At 34.6% G+C, this 18,076-nt stretch overlaps 2 protein-coding genes across 3 annotated transcripts; both read right to left on the reverse strand.

Moving 5' to 3' along the window:
* Positions 1-1,081: 1,081 nt before the first annotated feature.
* LOC123705738 lies at positions 1,082-6,796 on the reverse strand. Of its 2 annotated transcripts, none has more exons than XM_045654726.1 (5): positions 6,686-6,796; positions 6,046-6,188; positions 5,074-5,332; positions 4,906-4,986; positions 1,082-4,614 (listed from the first exon to the last, which is right to left on the reverse strand). In XM_045654726.1, exons 3-5 carry the CDS (start codon positions 5,330-5,332, stop codon positions 1,778-1,780), a joined length of 3,177 nt encoding a protein of 1,058 aa, XP_045510682.1. In that variant the 5' UTR covers positions 6,046-6,188; positions 6,686-6,796; the 3' UTR covers positions 1,082-1,777. The 2 variants fall into 2 exon arrangements, with proteins under 2 accessions (XP_045510682.1, XP_045510683.1); XM_045654727.1 differs by having other exon boundaries at positions 6,034-6,188.
* A 7,980-nt stretch (positions 6,797-14,776) lies between these two features.
* LOC123705722 (piggyBac transposable element-derived protein 4-like) lies at positions 14,777-17,790 on the reverse strand. The gene is made up of 3 exons (XM_045654690.1): positions 17,427-17,790; positions 17,139-17,213; positions 14,777-17,024 (listed from the first exon to the last, which is right to left on the reverse strand). The coding sequence occupies exons 2-3, from the start codon at positions 17,211-17,213 to the stop codon at positions 14,871-14,873; spliced, it is 2,229 nt and encodes a 742-aa protein (XP_045510646.1). The 5' UTR covers positions 17,427-17,790; the 3' UTR covers positions 14,777-14,870.
* Positions 17,791-18,076: the final 286 nt, after the last annotated feature.

Consider the following 18,076-nt stretch of genomic DNA (forward strand, 5'->3'; position numbering starts at 1 on the left):
AGGGATGAGGTTGGAACATAGTACGAAGTATTTGTCTTTAAACTATTGTAATATGAATTTATAGTAGTTTCACGATCGAAGTTTATATTCCTATAATTTGTTAATGTCAATAAAACATCGAATCATTTCTAGCGGTTTTGTAATCTTTGCTGAGATTGTGTTGTTTTAGTACATTTAATATGAATGCTATGAAGTATGACTTGCGCATTATTATTTAAATGTGTAGTTCTATTAAATAACTTTTTGTAAAATGCTTTTATTCATATTATAATATGAGTGTGTGCTATAGCATCATTTTGCAGACATTCTAGATCATTAAGATACATTTTCTACTTATTAGTAAAAAAGAATACACCCTTTTTAGTATCAGCTATCTGACCATCAACACCTGTAAAGCAATTTTGAAGGTCAGCTGAAAAAACCGATGTGATTTTTTACGATCATCTAGGTAGGTAGGTATACAAATTCATTGCTCATTTAAGGTTGTTATTCTGAAATAAAAAATATATTTCTTTTATTTATTTTTATACAAATCTTACTCTTCCAGGGTAAATACGGTAACACCCATACCTACATCTCCGTGTTAGGCTGATCAATCAAGCCTCCACGTCATATGTTAAAAATTATACTTGAGGTTTCACTTCGAAACAACTTTGTATGTTTCAACAACTTCACAAAATTCATGTGTTTTATTTGCTGAATTTAAATTGAGTTTTGATTTCATATGTTTTACAACTTAGTTTGTTAAGGAATGTTTAGTTTATCTTCCTTTTATATCTTACACATACTAGCTGCTCCGCGCGGTTTCACCCCCGTGGCTCCACTCCTGTTGGTCGTAGCGTGATGATATATAGCCTTCCTCGATAAATGAGCTATCTAACACCGAAAGAATTTTTCAAATCGGACCAGTAGTTCCCGAGATTATCGCGTTCAAACAAACAAACAAACTAACTCTTCAGCTTTATAATAATATTTCCTAAATATAACATACACCACTGGAAATAAATATTTTTCTCTGTATTTTTATGATTCAAAAGCGCTTCTAAACGAAGACTAGTTGAATAAATAAATGATTCACACATAAAATGTAACTTTCATCTTATTTTCGGTACAATTATATTATAAACGTTACATTTATATGCGACAGGGAAAGCACATGGAACGCACTATACAATCGCAGACAGATACTTTCAAGATATTTTATAAAAACTAGGTATATCGCGCATTTTCACCAGTCGACGAACCCGTGAAATAAATCTAGTATTTCTATAGCTCATGTGCAATTACATTACTAGCCTGCTACATCACTGCAAAGAATTATTAAAATCAGTTTAGTGGTTTCTCCGTCAAAGAGTAAAAAACATACATTCATCCTCACAAATTTCCGCATTTATAATATATAAGTAGTATCTAATACATAAGTAACATTGTTAGTGAAATTTAGTAAATCTTATGAATTGTTTATGATAGGGAATATACAATTATTACAAAACAAGCGTGTCAATTAAATTCGAATCCTACCAGAGAATAATAATTATTATAGTACTAGTGTATCAAATAGATAACCGCACCAGTTGGCTTTGAATAAATTTCGTATAGTATTCTTCTCTTCGTATCATGTCGTTCACTAGACTTGCAGGGTTGAGAGTCTTGCTTGAAGTTGCCTGATCCAGCGTTCGCACTCGGAAAACGTGTGCTTGACGTCGTCGGTTTTGTCCGGGCAGTACTTGCACATTAAAGTATCGTAGGCCCAATTTGTGTCATCAACATTCAACCATTATACCATATTTGAATCTCTTGAATTTCGAATCTCTTGCATCTTACTGTGTATCATATCAAGGATAGGTTTAAGATCAGTATTCCAATCACGTTGGAGTCCATGCTCTATAACAAAATTCAACAGTACCGAACACGCATGGTCATCTAAATCTGGCCTTATATTAGATCCGACACTATTAGAAGCCTTCGCTGTCTCACTTAATGATGAACAAACACTCAGTGCATTTCTGTTGAAGACTTCTGTTAATAATCGTCGAGCTAATGATGGGCAATCTTTCGATACTTGCTGACAATATATGAGGTTTCCATAGCTGACGTAAATTTGACTTTCAGGTACAAGTTCTACGAGCCCTGGCAGATATTCTGGATAGTTCAATGTCCATCTTGAATCATGAGCGTCATATTCCGGTGGTAGAACGAACCGGAACAACTTCCTGGGTTTCTTTTTCGGCGTTTTGTTAGCAACATCATTACTATGTTGATTTTGATTACTAGTACTGGCACTCGCTGTTATTGTAGTGTGTCTTTCTTCAGAAGGCTGTGGAACATCTGGTACTGGGTTGCTCGAAGGAGATGCATTGTTAGCTGTGTTTCCCACTGTGTTAAATTGTTCGACAGCACCCAATAACTTTTTGTATGTCACGGCAGTATCCAGGATGGAACTTCGTAAGGTATTGTACATATCAGTCGTATGACGCAAAGTAGATCCCATTTGAGTAAAGAGGGTAGAAAAGTTGTCCAACATTTGCTGCTCTAAAATAAATCTGGGATCCATCTGGCAGCTCCTTGCCGTAGAGTTTTGGGCAGCTGTCGGTCTATCTGCAGAACTACGCCCAGGATCATTTGCAGTTCCGTAAGCATTGTTAGCTGTTTCAGCAGGTGCTTCGTCTGATGACATCTCATGATCTGAGATTACTTCCTGATTCGTAACAGCATCAAAATCTGAAGTTACTGCATGATATGGTGACAGAGTTTCATCTACCGTGCACTCGTTTATTTGACACGCGTTGTCCATGTCGTTTAGATGACTTCCGGTCACAGATAACCTAGTAGCGTCATCAATGAAGTGAACTCGCTTTCTTTTTGAATTCGTTTGAGTAGAATGGTGAACCAACTGTTGCTGCTTGCATAGGTTTTGATATCTGTTTTCATGGGGTGCTGTATGTTGTATTCTGGATGGTTGGTACATAGAGCAACTAGGCATTTCTGTGTTTTGTCTGTCCCTTGTTTCTGATGCTATGACATTCTGCGGGCTGGTTGTTAAATCTTCATTGTAATCTCCAGGACTTATTCTTGCTTGAAGTTGTGGATTATTCGAAAGGAATTTATTAATACTAGTTGTTACTGCTTGCTGTAATGAATTCCGAAAATTTGTCAGAATAGGCGATGGCGTTTTCGTTGTGACCCCTTGAAGAGAATTCCTATCTTTAGACTTGATAGAGATGGCAATACGTAGTTGAGGTCTCTGAGGTTGCTGCTGTGAATTTAGATGGTTTGGCTGCATCTGTCCCTGTTGTGCATCCTCGGGAGTCTGATACGTTGAGTTCGAAAGGTGTGTTGAATTTTGTCTGATTGATGGAATCCCCATATTGATAGTTTGAGATGTAGGTCGATGATCGTAAGTGTTTCTCTCTGTAGAACCCCGAAGTAGTTCTTGTTGAAAGTTATCTTGGTTGGTCGGTAGATATTGATTATGATAAGAGTTCGTATAATATTGTTCATGTGCTACTGAATTTTGATGTCCATCTGATCGTTGGATATAGCTAGGAGGCTTATGAGATAAGCTTGTAGGCTGTTGTGAAGTAGCTACAGCATTATTGACACTCTGAAAAAAATTCCTTGGATCGAAATTGATTCTAGGTCCATGAATTTCTTGAGAGATCATTCCGATGCTCCTGAGCGGAACTGTTTGGTCTCTGGAACTATTTCCAGTGTGCGTTCTTGAAACTTGTGTATCATTTTGAGATTGATTCTGAATAACCACTGGTAGTTGTTCTACTGAGCTCGTCGACAAAGGTCTGGTTTGGGCGATTGAATTCCGGTCCGGTCTTTGAATTGGTACTAAACGTCGACCCGCATTCATGTGTCTGTATAGATGAGCAATAATTTTGGGTGAGCATAATCCCTCATAATCGGAAGACACTTTCTGACTTGAAATTTCATTAGCAGGTAGTTTGTGATCGTCAACATTTGAAAGTGATCGAACATTCTCAATCTGTGGTAGAAAGTTTGATAGTGAACTTCTGTCTGGAATACATTCTTGATGATTATACTGATTCGGCTGAGTGCTCTGTTTATCTGCAGTAGAAGGTTGCGTTGCTGTCATTGTCAAATCCTTTGCGTTGCTAGAAGAGTTAGCTTGGCTCATGTTATTATTTTGTTCGGGCTTCTTAACACGTTGAGAGTGATCTTTGTCATCGACATTGGTAACTTCAATACGTTTATCAACGTCTTTTACGGGTGAGCTTAAAGCTTGTTCGGTTTTATCAGTACACGGAGTTTTAGACCTTGGTTCAGTATTTTCTTCAGCATGAGAAACGACAGATTTTTCTGCGTGAGAATTTTCCATTGATTGGATATCCTGGATGATAACCGGCTGTTTTCTTTTTGGAGATCGAGGCTCTACTTTGGCGTCATTAACAACCGCACTGGATGACTGAGCAGATTCATCTAGTTTCAACCGTTGTTCATTAATTTCTTTCCTCGATTTTGACTTTGATGGTCGCTTGATTGATGTTCCGGGCAGTGGTTTCCGAAAATTATCATTGAGTTCTGACGAATGGTTTTTATTGACGCTGCGCAATTTCTTGTTTATCGAAAGCTCTGGTTGTATATCTGTAATTAAAAATTCTTATTATTATTTGAAAATATTATTTGTATTATCATCCATAATTATTAATTATTATGATATGTATATCAGGAATGTGGACTAGATAGGATCATAATAAAAAATTATATTATTATTGCTGCGACGTTTCGGTCATTTATAAGACAGAAATTTATTTTTTACGAACAATAAAAAAATTGTTGGTCAAAAAATCTCAAAATTTAAAATAAGTAGTATTCAAAAATGTATTTACAATGAAAATTCGATTGTGAACACTGATAAAATAATTTGATTCTTACCTGTTACTTTTGATGTTTCTTCAACCACAGCTCCATAATTATTTCTCGTAGCGATCCAAAGTTCTGCATCATAGTAAGAATCTGAAAAAAAAAATCCTTTTAATTTATGAGATGTTCCGAATCTGAATATACTTCAATAATATAACCAATACATTTAATTAAACTCACTTGACTCATATTCGATAGTGGCCATATAAAATCTCCACTCATCATTGATTCGCTCTTTTCTCTTCGCGCGATCTCTCGTATCAACAGGATGTTCGTTTTTAGGATAAGCAACAACAGCCCTGTCATTAATTGTCGCTTTGCGTATTAACTCTATTATCCAAGTGCACGGCACGCATACGTAATCATCAATTCCTTCAAAAGGCAGGTCTATGAATTGAACAACATAGAATGCTGACTTTTTATCACTATTATGTGTCATCTGAAATAATCAAAAACACTTCCGTAAATTTCAAGTAATTTAATATTGTAAAAACAACATTGTCTCGGATTAGACCAAGAACAAAAACTCATTTAGTTGTTATAATTATTTTAATGACGATAAAACTAATATTATGATTTATGACAAACTTTATATTATGTCACAGACGGTCTCTAATTAATAGCTATGGTTCGAGGTTTCTTCCAATGAATTTTCGTGTGGCAGGAGGCACACTTTATTTAATGCGCGTCTTTGAGTTCCATTTATTACAATCACTAGTTGCGTCGTTGTCTTTATTATTGAATTTAGTAATATAATTTGTGTATGACTCTTCAATCTCACGAGCTAATGACGAAGAAATAAAAAATTGAGTCTCAAATAAGTCCCTTTCATCATGATGAGTTTGAACATCTGTAGCGATTTCTAATTTTGATTGAATCCTATCAAATTCATCAAAAACCTTTTCAATTTTGAGCAAACGGACATTCAATTCTTTAATTTGCAAACTAGAAATATTTTCTACAGGTATTTTATTTAAAGTTTCAATAAAAAAATTTAATTTTTGTTAAAAGTCCCTTTAACGAACCTCGCATTATGATTAAATCGCTAAATTGTATTTGTTCCGCATCTGGCTCGCTACATAACGTTATCATTTTCAGACATTTTTATTAGTACAAATAATAAATTAAGCATATAAATACTTCATATCAAACCACTGAATTATTTTAATTGCGATGAAATATTCGTTCCACACTGCACGGTGTAATAGGCGGCCACACGTCGATCGCTACGGTGTAAGCTCGTGGAGCCGGCCGCCCGGCGCCCGACACAATGTCACGCGCAGTTGTCGTGATAGCTGGAATGTTCGGTAAATTTTTGGTTTAATTAAAATGTATTTACAATATGTTAAGCAAGGAGAAAATACAGTTTAGCTTAAGTTTATTAAGCAATGAAGAATTTCGGCTATAGTTTTATAGTAATGATTTTTTAAGCATAAAAACGTATTTCAACGGCGTACATAGGTACTTAAAGTGCCTTAAATTTTAAGCAAAAGCAATATGATGGAGTGCACAATAATATTTATATAATTTTGTGGTTGCCAATAATAAGTATTTAAGAAGCATTAATCTCGACTGATCACCAAACTACTATCTTTAAAATAAAATAGTGGATTTCACTATGATAATTATTAGTGTTAACCTAAAAATGAAGATAAGATGAGTTAGGTACACCGAAATTATAATTACCAATTTAAAAAATCCTATTTCAAGCTGTCAGTTTTTTTTTTCGAATTCATTAATTATTGGCCTTGAAATGCCATTAAAATTAAGTGATTATCAAATTGATTCTTACTTTCTATTCCAGCTATGTATCTCTTGTAACAACCAAAACGTCATGTCATCGCAACTAACGCGTTGTAGCGATAGCGGAGCGATTGTCTAACTGTGAGCCCGTCCGCGTCGCTGTCATGAATTCTATTAATACAACTGGTTAAAAAACATTAGGTATTGCGTCAGCCCGTCGATGGTAGGCAGTTGGATTCAGTTCGTAAACAGTATAATTAAGCTCAGTAGGGATAAAAATAAAGTAGTTATAGTACGTGTTGACAACTATGATACTGTTTCGATTTGATTATTTGGTTAGATCTTCCCAGAATTTAATGATATGCTAGATTAATTGATTCAAGTAATTATTATAAGGTTTATAATTATAGCACAGAGTGATTGAATGTATAAATGAGTACTGAGTTGGTTTGATGATAACATATCATGAAAAAAAAAATAATATGAGCATAGCAGTCGCTAATAATAATTATGATAACTTTATCACTGTATGACTATAACGTGTTTATGAACTGGCACCGGAAAATGCCTCAAATTCCTTGACCGCTTTTTAGGGATAATGGATGAAGAAAGGATAAATAAATATTTTTTTTACACTGTGATGAATTATATACTCACACGGGAATAAAGTTATAATGGACTGGGAAGGGTGAAGAAAAGGAAACGGGCCTCCTCCTAAATAAATATGCTTGGCATTAAACTATCATGTTTAGACTGTTTTTGACGTGACAACGTCTTATAATTCGATAGAGCCGGCTGCACGCCCGAAAAAACATGACTCATGCGGCGTTACCTCGCTCTGAGGCGTTCCATGTAAGGCTTGAAGTGCAAGCGAGAGCGTGGAACAAGCGACAAAGAAGCATAATCGTTGTCACGTACAACTATCATCAGTAAACCGACTTCACAGACAACCAATTTTTTTTTTATTAAGTTAAGAACTTTGTCAAATATAAATAAGTACAACAAGGTGGATATAGTTATTATAATATTATTGATATTAAATTAAAATATCTTTCTTGAAATAAACAGTTAAAATACACCGTTGCGTTAACAAATCGAGATTAATATAATATAATCGCGTTTCGCTTGTAACATAAACAGCTGATTTTATAGTGATTTGTAGGGCGAGATGCTTCGTGATAGTCCAATACATTCTGCATGTTAATTATTTAAACTAATTACAGATGAGTACATATCCATATTTTATTTGATCGCATCTTTTTTAGTATCGGGATTATTTTCACTGTTTTAATTGCTATGTTTGAATTTATCATGGAAATATCTATAAGTATGTACTAATATTATAATGAGGTAGTGTTTGTGAATCTGTGACGCTGTAAACTTTCTACTGCACTGATTTTAAAAACCTATTTATCACTAGAAACTAGTAAGCCAATTTAATTATCTGTAAAGTGTATAGGTTTTTATTTGAAATTTGATGATGAAAGATTTTATACATATACATATATATACAAGAATGACTCAAGAAACATTTGATTACATTTTGGATTTATTGAAAAACCATTTAATGAAAAATTCACTAAGTAGGTATCCATTTCTAATAAAACAAACGTGTAAATTGCACGTGTTTTTGCAGTTGTTTATTAATTTTAAATGGCAGCGCCCAGCGCTCATCAGCGCTTGTTGAAGCTTGTCGGAACTTGTCGGCGCCTAACAGCGCTTATCGGCGCGTGTTCTTATATTTTCCAGCGCGGGTTACCAGCGCTGACAAGCGCCGATAAGCGCTTATAAGTTTCAAGCTTTCTTTCTGAATACGCCCTAAGTTTTGAATGTCAATAAAACATCGAATCTAGTGGTTTTGTAATCTTTGCTGAAATTGTGTTATGTTTTAGTAGTACATTTTATATGGATTGTGTGCTATATAGTGTCATCTTGCAGACATTCTAGATCATTAAGATACATTTTCTACTTATTAGTAAAAAAGAATACACCCTTTTTAGTATCAGCTATCTGACCATCAACACCTGTCAAGCAATTTTGAAGGTCAGCTGATAAAACCGATGTGATTTTTTTTACGATCCTCTAGGGTAGGTACACAAATTCATTGCTCATTAAGGTTGTTATTCTGAAATAAAAAATATATTTCTTTGATTTATTTTTATACGAATCTTACTCTTCCAGGGTAAATACGGTAACACCCATACCTACATCTCCGTGTTAGGCTGATCAATCAAGCCTCCACGTCATATGTTACAAATTATGCTTGAGGTTTCACTTCGAAACAACTTTTGATGAAAACTTCACGAAATTCGTGTGTTTTATGTGCTGAATTTTAATTGAGTTTTGATTTCATATGTTTTACAACTTAGTTTATAATGGAATGTTTGTCTGTTTGAACGCGCTAATCTCAGGAACTACTGCTGCGATTTCAAAAATTCTTTCGGTGTTAGATAGCCCATTTATCGAAGAAGGCTATATAGGCTATATATCATCACGCTAAGAGCAACAGGGGCGGAGCAATGCGGGTGAAACCGCGCGGCACAGCTAGTATACATTATACCCCTTCATTATGTGAATAATACGAAGGGCTAGCGTGTAATGGAGCGAACAGTATCTACGAGTGTGAGTTGTGACGTAAATGGTACCTGAAGTGACATCATTAATGTGTCACTAACTCAGGGTTCATCTACTTTTTTGAAGTGAAGTTTAGAAACTTCTTTAGGCGCGTTACGAGTAAAATTTCAAGGTAGCGGCATGGCAAAATCGTCACGTCCATGACGTGACGATTTTTACTCCATAGTAAGTTAACGATTTTGGTATTTTCGAATCTTGTCAAAGAAGTTTCACTTCTGATACATGTGCACACACACTTTTTTTAATAAAGTAGGCATCAGAGCTGAATTATCTTTTGAAGCGCACAGTTTCCGCCAACAGTCAAGGTGTTGTCTACATTCAAAGTTGTTTTAATTTATTTTTATTCACTACTAGCGGTCCGCCCCGGCTTCGCCCGTGGTACATGTTTACTTTTTCTCTACATAAGATCCATCCTCGCACTTCAAGAAATATAATAAAAAAAGAATCATCAAAATCGGTTGAGCCGTTCTCGAGTTATGCGCTTACCAACACATTTTGCGATTCATTTTTATATATAAGACTAAGAAGGCGTTTTTTTGGTTATTAAGGCTTTGCGAAAAGCTAGGTCTACAGTGAAGCAAACCTGTGTCTATTCACATTTATTTTAAAAAGATTATACTTTTCCATTGATCTTTGTAATTATTTAACCAACGGAGATAAGAGTATATAACTAATTCAACTTATACGTCTGACAAAGTAGAGGGAAGCCAGATTAATTATATAAAACAAATATACAATCTGTTATTCATTACATTCTTATTCAAAATATACACCCAAGGGAACTATGCCCTTACCTGCTTTACAATTAAGGTCATAATCCGTTAAAGTAATTAAATACAAAACGTAGCGTGTAAAATTGTAAGCCCTACGACAACACCTAAACCGCTGACTTCATTAAAAGTTGCCAAGTATTCTAACTCAAACATAACCTTAATCTGTTCTTAGCTGTTTTATGATTGTACTTCACGGAGTTTTCAAATTACTTTTAATACAGACTCTTTAATAGGTGAGGGGAGATTTATTTTTTTAACTTTTAATGTGGGATTCTGGGAATGTGGCGCAGCGCTCTGCCTGTTGTTGTCTTTTATGTTATATTCCAATGTACGTATATTATAAAACTGAAGAGTTTGTTACGCGGTCGACTGGAACGATCTGTCTTGAAACATTCTTTCAGTGTTAGATAGGCCATTTATTGAGGAAGACTAATAGCTATTAGGAGCAGAGCAATGCGGGTAAAACCGCAAAGGACAGCCGTGAGCTGATAGTGCACGTATATAGGGCTAATTTAAACTTATATTATGTGAAGAAAAGGTGATTGTTTGTCTGTTTCTTGTTTGATATTAGTAATAATAATGATAGCTTGTATAATTTGTTTTATAGGTGATTCCATAAACACATTACTTAGACTATTAACCGATCACATTTTCATCGAATCAATTCATCAATTTATATTATAACTAGCTTTCCGCTCGAGGTTTCGCCCGCTTTGTCTAAAACCTAATAATTTATATACTAAAACCTTCCTGGAGAATCACTCTATCTATAAAAAAACCGCATCAGAATCCGTTGCGTAGTTTTAAAGATTTAAGCATACATAGGGATATACGAACGGAGAAAGCGAGATTGTTTATACTGTGTAGTGATACATATACTCTTATTAATACTTCCTATTATGAAATAATCAAATGAATACAAAAAATCACAAGCTAATTCCTTAGAGCACTCCGTTTTATCGCTCCAAGCTTATCCGCGCCAATGAAACCGTAATAGCTTTAAAACATTTCATCAGCTGACATTGAGTCAAACGAATTTCAGGCGTATTCACTGATCCCCACTCCTTCAATTTTCGTTCATTCCCCAGGTATCTACAGAGGCAGGTGAAATACAGGATGTTTGGTCTTTGATGAATTAATTTTGGTCGTGCTTCATTTGGGTCGCGATAAGTTGCATCGTACCTACTTGTGAATTGAAGAATTAATTCGTGGTACATTTGATTAGTTCTTTGCAGTTCTTAGTGTGAAAGGGGAAAGCAAAGCTAAATATTACATCGGTTTAAATGAAAATAAAAATCAGTTGTCGTTTTTTTTTTTCAGTATCCATAATTATTATCTATTTAGCCAATGATCATGGATTTTTAGGAATGAATACTTTATAAGATTTTGCTAATAAGAATAAACTGAAAACTAGTGCTTTAATTTAGCATATTATAGGTACTATTGAATTGTCTTTTGAATACACTTTTAATCAGCATGAAGACGTATCTGTATCTATAACATTTTTACATAACGCTCTATTCGACTTAAATAAATTATAACATACAATTTAACAAACAAACAAACAAAAATTCTTTATTGTTTAAAAGTACAAAATATAATGATATACATAAGTAATAAAAGAGCACAACCGGTGGTCTTATCGTTCAGACAGCGATCTCTTCCAGACAACCTGGTGGACAAGGAGAGTAATAAAAAAATGTGTCCGTGTACTAGTGTAAACACGTAAGAAGTGAAACTTCTTTATGACCTTATTTTTCAAAAAATAATTTACTATATATGCAACTTTACAGAAATACGGCGAATCACGCGTGGTAGGGATAAGAAAAAGATGGCGCGTAACGGAAAAATGTCACGCGTAACGAAAAAATGTTACACTTAATGTTTTTCCAACCCCGATAAAGAAGTTTCACTTCAAAAAAACAGGCCAAGGTGCACTAAACTAATGCAATAATTGAAAATTAAATTAATTTTTAAATCCCACGATTCAAACAGCCTGTATACAAAGCAAGGTGCGATCTAAATTGAATCGGAATTGAAGTCTCACACGAAACCTTTGTCGTCTAACGTGAAGACCTCTGCGTACTCGTCTCAACATTTTTTCATTTTCCATTTGATTCACCCTGTATTTAAAATATATTGAGTTCTTATGACACTTCTATATTTTATTGTTATACATGGAATTCGCTGTGAGAGCATTGTGTCATATATAAAAAAAAAATTAAAAAAATTTATATATGAACTTGATATAAAAATTATATTTTATTAACACGGTTCCCGCGGCCGCAGAACTAAAGATAGCTTAGCGATGATTTAAGTCCTATTGAGTTCGTTAAATAATATGATTTTTTTTAATCTTGTCAAAATATGTCTTCTGTAATTAAGTAACTACTGCTATAAGATATTCATATAGGTATGTACATTATATATTTTTCTTCTTTTACCTAAGTTATATTATGTGTTGTGTACACAAAATGTCACTTTTCTATCTCAATCGAGTGAAGCTATTGTACCAAATTATCTTTTTCAATACATCAACTAGATACCAATTTATATTGGTTTGTTCTTTCTAACAAACACAAACAATAAAAACATACAAGAGCACACTCTAGACTAAAAAAAGAAAAGGCTCTATAAAACACCTCAAATTCAAATTCAAATTTCATTTATTTACAAGAATGTAGTTACAAAAAAGGTGTTGTTACAATATTAAGGCGCTAATACATTCTACCCACTATTTGGGTGTGCAAATATTTAAATGGAAATAAGAGAAATAATCTAAAGAATATACCGATTTAAATTGATTATAAGTCCCTTACAAATTACAATACTAGTAACAAAAGTGGCAGGTAATGATGCATAACGTAATTGTATTCTTTTCAAATACATTCGTCAAGAAAATTTGATAAATGCTCGAATTGCGTGTAATACAATTAATTACATGTAGGGTTGTGATTTGTATTCGCTGTTTTCGTAATAAAGATTTTTTATCGCAAAGATACGGGATAATTTATGATTTTCGTTTGTATGGGATAATTTGTAGCTAATAAACGGACATGGCTGTCAAAATGAAAGTCATCGTGAAATAAATAAACAAGTGATTATTATATACCAACAAAATGTAACTATGCTTTAAATGTTCATTATTATCCAATTTATTATCACGCCAAATGCATTATCCCTACTAATATTATAAATGCGAAAGTAATTCTGTCAGCCTGTCTGTCTGTCTGTTACGCTTTTCCGCTTAAACCTCTCAACCGATTTTGATGAAATTTGGCACAGACAATCTTAAGACCCTAAGAAAAACATAGGCTACCTTTTATTGCGAAATATGTACCGCGGGTGAAGCCGGGGCGGACCGCTAGTGATAATTAATAAAGATTGGCATCATATACGATTTATTATTTTAAAAACAGCTCTCCATCAAAATAGCTATATACTATAAGGTGAAATCGATCATATCATTAAGTACTAGCTGTGCCTCGTGGTTTTACCTGCATAGCTTTGCTCCTATTGGTAAAAGCGTGATTATAATAGAATATTGGCTTCCTCGATGAGTGAATTATCTAAAACTGAGAAAGTTTTTCAAATCGGCTCTGCGGTTCCTGAAATTAGCACGTTCAAGCAATAGAACAAAGAAACAAATTCTTCAGCCTGAATACCAAGATATCTTAAATATATAGAAAAAATGAAATTATTTTCTACATACAAAATAAAACCCCTATAATTCAACTTTAACTTGCTAAACCCTTACGCCTGTCAGATTACAAAGAATCTGGCATGACTAATAAATTCCCCTTTATTAGTTGAAATTACTTGCTTCTATGAATAATTAATTTCTGGAATTACAGTAATACGATGCAAATTGCTGCATTTAATTCGTGTTAACTTTTGAAAACCAATTTATTTCTTAAACACGATCGTAATAGGTTTTCTGTTGAATGTTTTTGCTAAGATATTTTCAACCTTAAATGTAGAGAGTTAGAGTTCATTTTTAAATAGATTGCATTGAAAAAATTGTAACCAAACTTTCATGTACAGGAAATGTATGAATAAATTAATAAATTTTTTGTACTGAGTTATGAAATTTCGTATTGTGGAAACATAGGGAAAGCTTGTAAGATATAATATTAACACGTTCGCGGACAATCAGTCACCCTCATTGGGCAGTATTTTTTTGTATGGAATGCTTTAGCAGGTGTGTCCTATTTTAATACATACTCATTACTAGATAGGACGTAACTGCTATAGCACTCGTCTGCTATACCAGGTGTGTCCTATTTTAATAAATAATCATTACTAGATAGGACGTAACTGCTATAGCACTTGTCTGCTATAGCAGGTGTGTCCTATTTTAATAAATAATCATTACTAGATAGGACGTAACTGCTATAGCATTCGTCTGCTATAGCAGGTACGTCCTATCTAATAATGGTTATTTATTAAAATAGGACACACCTGCTATAGCAGACGAGTGCTATAGCAGTTACGTCCTATCTAGTAATGAGTATGTAGTAAAATGGGACACACCTGCTATAGCAGACGAGTGCCATAGCAGCTGTGTCCCATTTTACAGCATATATGTCTATGAAATGGGACACAGCTGTTATAGCAGACGAATTTGGTATCAAATAGGATATATACAGGTGCTATAGCAGTTGACTGCCATAGGCTGTTTTTATGGTAATGCCACTTCTTTTTGATAAAAAATAAAACACCGTTATTTTGTGACATTTTAAGCTTTAATATTAATCTTAGAAAAGAGATAAAAAACACATCAAAAAGAGTTTACATCAGATGAATGCCAAAACAGTGAAAAAATCTTCAAGCTTCATCCCTAACCATATGCCATGCTTCAAAGCAACTTGGACAAAGAGGTGGCTTGTCAATACAACCTTTACAGCGATAGCTCGTTTGCTTTGATAGTTTGTTTTTAGTGCAAACTCGGCATCTCAAGAAAACTTTATTGCGTTTTGCGTTCTCAGCCAGTGGTATGAGTTCTGGCCAGTGTCCAGATTCAGACACCGTCTGAAGAAGACTATCAGTAGTTTTTTTCTTTCGCCTGCTTGAAGTCTTTGCCAGTCTCATTTGTTGTATATCATTTAGAGTGTTATCAGTCACCTGTAGGTATGAATTTATTATACTCTCTCGGAAACTCAGCAAGGTTGTGTTTGAGTTACAATACTTTTTGAACATATAGTACGCATTCCACACCATCATGTCCAATAAATGAAAAAATACTTTTTTGTACCACCTGATTGTCTTTTTTGGAGTGGAATAATAAGCAATCATTTGGTCGGACTTGTCAATGCCAGACATAAATTTGTTATATTCACTCACTTCAATTGGTTTTTTCTTTGCTTGCCCATACCTGTTTCTAGTTATTATTAGACGTGGTTGGTGTTTTGTTGTTAGCATATACACAACCCTTTTATCTTTCCACATTGATACATAGACATTTCCTTTCCTTCTCCAAACGTGATCTCCTCTTTTAATTTTTTTTCCAAACATTGTCTTCGGATTTCCTTTCCTGTCCTTTCGTAAGGTACCTATCGTGTGAGTTTTGTGAAATAAAAGTTTTTTGGACAAATCTACGCTGTTGTAGAAATTATCCATATATAACTCATGTCCTTTATCCAAATAAGGCTCCATTAATTTGACGACCAGTTTTGCAGTTTTTGATCCATCGCCGTCTTCATCCACTGTATTTTTTCCTTCATAAATGATGAAATTCAGGACATAACCATCATGAGTCGTTAATGTATAGAATTTTATGCCATATCTTGCTTTTTTCGACTTGATGTACTGTCGAAAAGATAAACGTCCCCGGAACTGTAACAAAGATTCATCCAGTGATAGTTCTTTGTGAGGATGGTTCAAGTTTTGAAAATTATTTATCACTTTATTCGCAAAGTGTTTGACTTTGCCCATCCCCTTAGAATCCAAATCAGAAATGCACAAGCACCGCAAAAGTTGCTCAAACCGCCTGCCTGACATGCTGTATGAAAAAATGGGATGATAATATAATGGATCGGTGATGGTGAAAGATTTTCTTATACTTGGAGATTCAAGGTGTCCCTGTAATAAGCACAATCCCAAGAACTTTTTCATTTCTATTTTATCTGTAGGTTTAAATGTTTGTATTCGGGAACCTCTTGTATGTGGTCTGTTGGAGGAACATAAAGCTTCGCCATATGCATTTGTGCAGGATACAATCAAATCAACCAATTCATCGGTAAATAAGTACTCTAGAACCTGTATGGGTTTTGTAGTCCCATCTAGGTTTACTTGTGTTCCTGCATTGGTCACATCAAACTCAAATTCTAAATTAGGTTCGGTATTCTCTTCCCAATCACTCGTAACATTTATTGTTGGTGACGAAAGGCTCTGATGACTCTGGTGATGTTCTTGTGGGTCTTGTCTATTATTTGGGCTTATATCATCGACACTTTGTTGCAATAACAATGGTTCTACGCATACTTGGGAAGATGAAGCAGGAAGAGTTTCGTCTGGTACTATATGATTTCTGTTAGGTGAGTGACGATAAAAAACACTTCTAGTAGAATTTGGTGGCATGGGATCGATGTCATCGTTCAAAGTTGGATCTAGGGTCATGCGTAAGTTTGCTTGCATGTCTGAAAATTCTTGGTTAGGAATATCACTTACTGTACGATCAGAATCACCATGATCTTGCTGATGATCAGAAGAATCGGATAGCACTGTTTGGTCTTCAGCTGGATTGTATTCACTGTCTGAACCATATTCTCCAGCAGAATCTGAATATGGATCATGTTCCCGAGAACCAGACTCATCGCTATTCATAGCGCATCGTGGATCTTGCTCGTCAGCGGATCTTTCTGATTCTTCGAGAACGTCATGAACGCTGGAACCACTCAGAGATGACGATGAGGCCTCCTCAAAAAGCCTTTGTAATTTATCAGTATCCAATGGATTGACTTTCTCTCTAATTCTAGGGACCTGTAAATAACGAAACGAATATCACTTTTACTGACTACACGCTAAGGCATTGTTCCTAGTAACTGCTTTACGAGTACAATACATCAATATTATGTTTAGATAACTTAGACTTACGTTAGCCGAAACACCACTACATCCAGGCTTCTCATTGTCAGAATAGTCGCGTTTTTTCTTGTATTTTGGAGGCATCTGCAAATCATACCACTGTTTATAATTATTTATATAGGTGGGTTCCTATATATAATTATTTATAAGACGTGCAAGAAAAGAAACAGTAAAAAAACTTGTGTATCTTTGATTACGTATTAATTATCGAATTTTACTTGTAAGATACATTCACTATCATCTTAAAACATGACAACATTATTTTTATGCTAGTAAACAACAAAACACATTACTTACGATTATCGAAACACTGAATTGTGTGCGCGAAAAATCTCCGTACGCACGCGTTTGCACATCGGCGCAGTTACCGCGCGACTGAACAAATTTTCATACATTGACACCTGCTATACAAGGCGTGCGTGTGTGTGAGAAGTGCGGGTATAGCGGGGGAGGGTAATTTTGCTCGCGCATTTTTTGTGTGCTATAGGGCACTAAACAGCTTCGAATTGCGTAAGATTGGACAGAAAAAGTGTAGCTGTCACAAAATCATACTAAAAGAACCCTGCTATAGCATTTCCGTCAAAAACTATAGAGCAAATAATGAATGCTATGACAGGTGCGTCCTTGAATCTAAGTTCAAACGACTGTTATAGCAGGTATGTCCGCCAACGTGTTAATTTCTTTATGGATTGAAGTGGATAATCAATAAAATTTAAAGTTTTATTGATGGCCTTAAGGTTATGAAGAAGAACATATTTTCTAATGTACAAAACAATTTAATCATTAAAAAAGAAGTAATAAGTTTCATTTTTGGGCTTAAAAGGTAGATGTTATTATTAATATACACTAGGTACTAGTAGCGTTAGCTACGTGCTACTATATATATTAACAAAAACTACAATAAATAACCACAAAACATATTATCTTAAACGGACGTAGATAAGCAA

Source organism: Colias croceus, chromosome 2 (genome assembly GCF_905220415.1).
Source record: "Colias croceus chromosome 2, ilColCroc2.1".
Taxonomy (NCBI): Eukaryota; Metazoa; Arthropoda; class Insecta; order Lepidoptera; family Pieridae; genus Colias; species Colias croceus.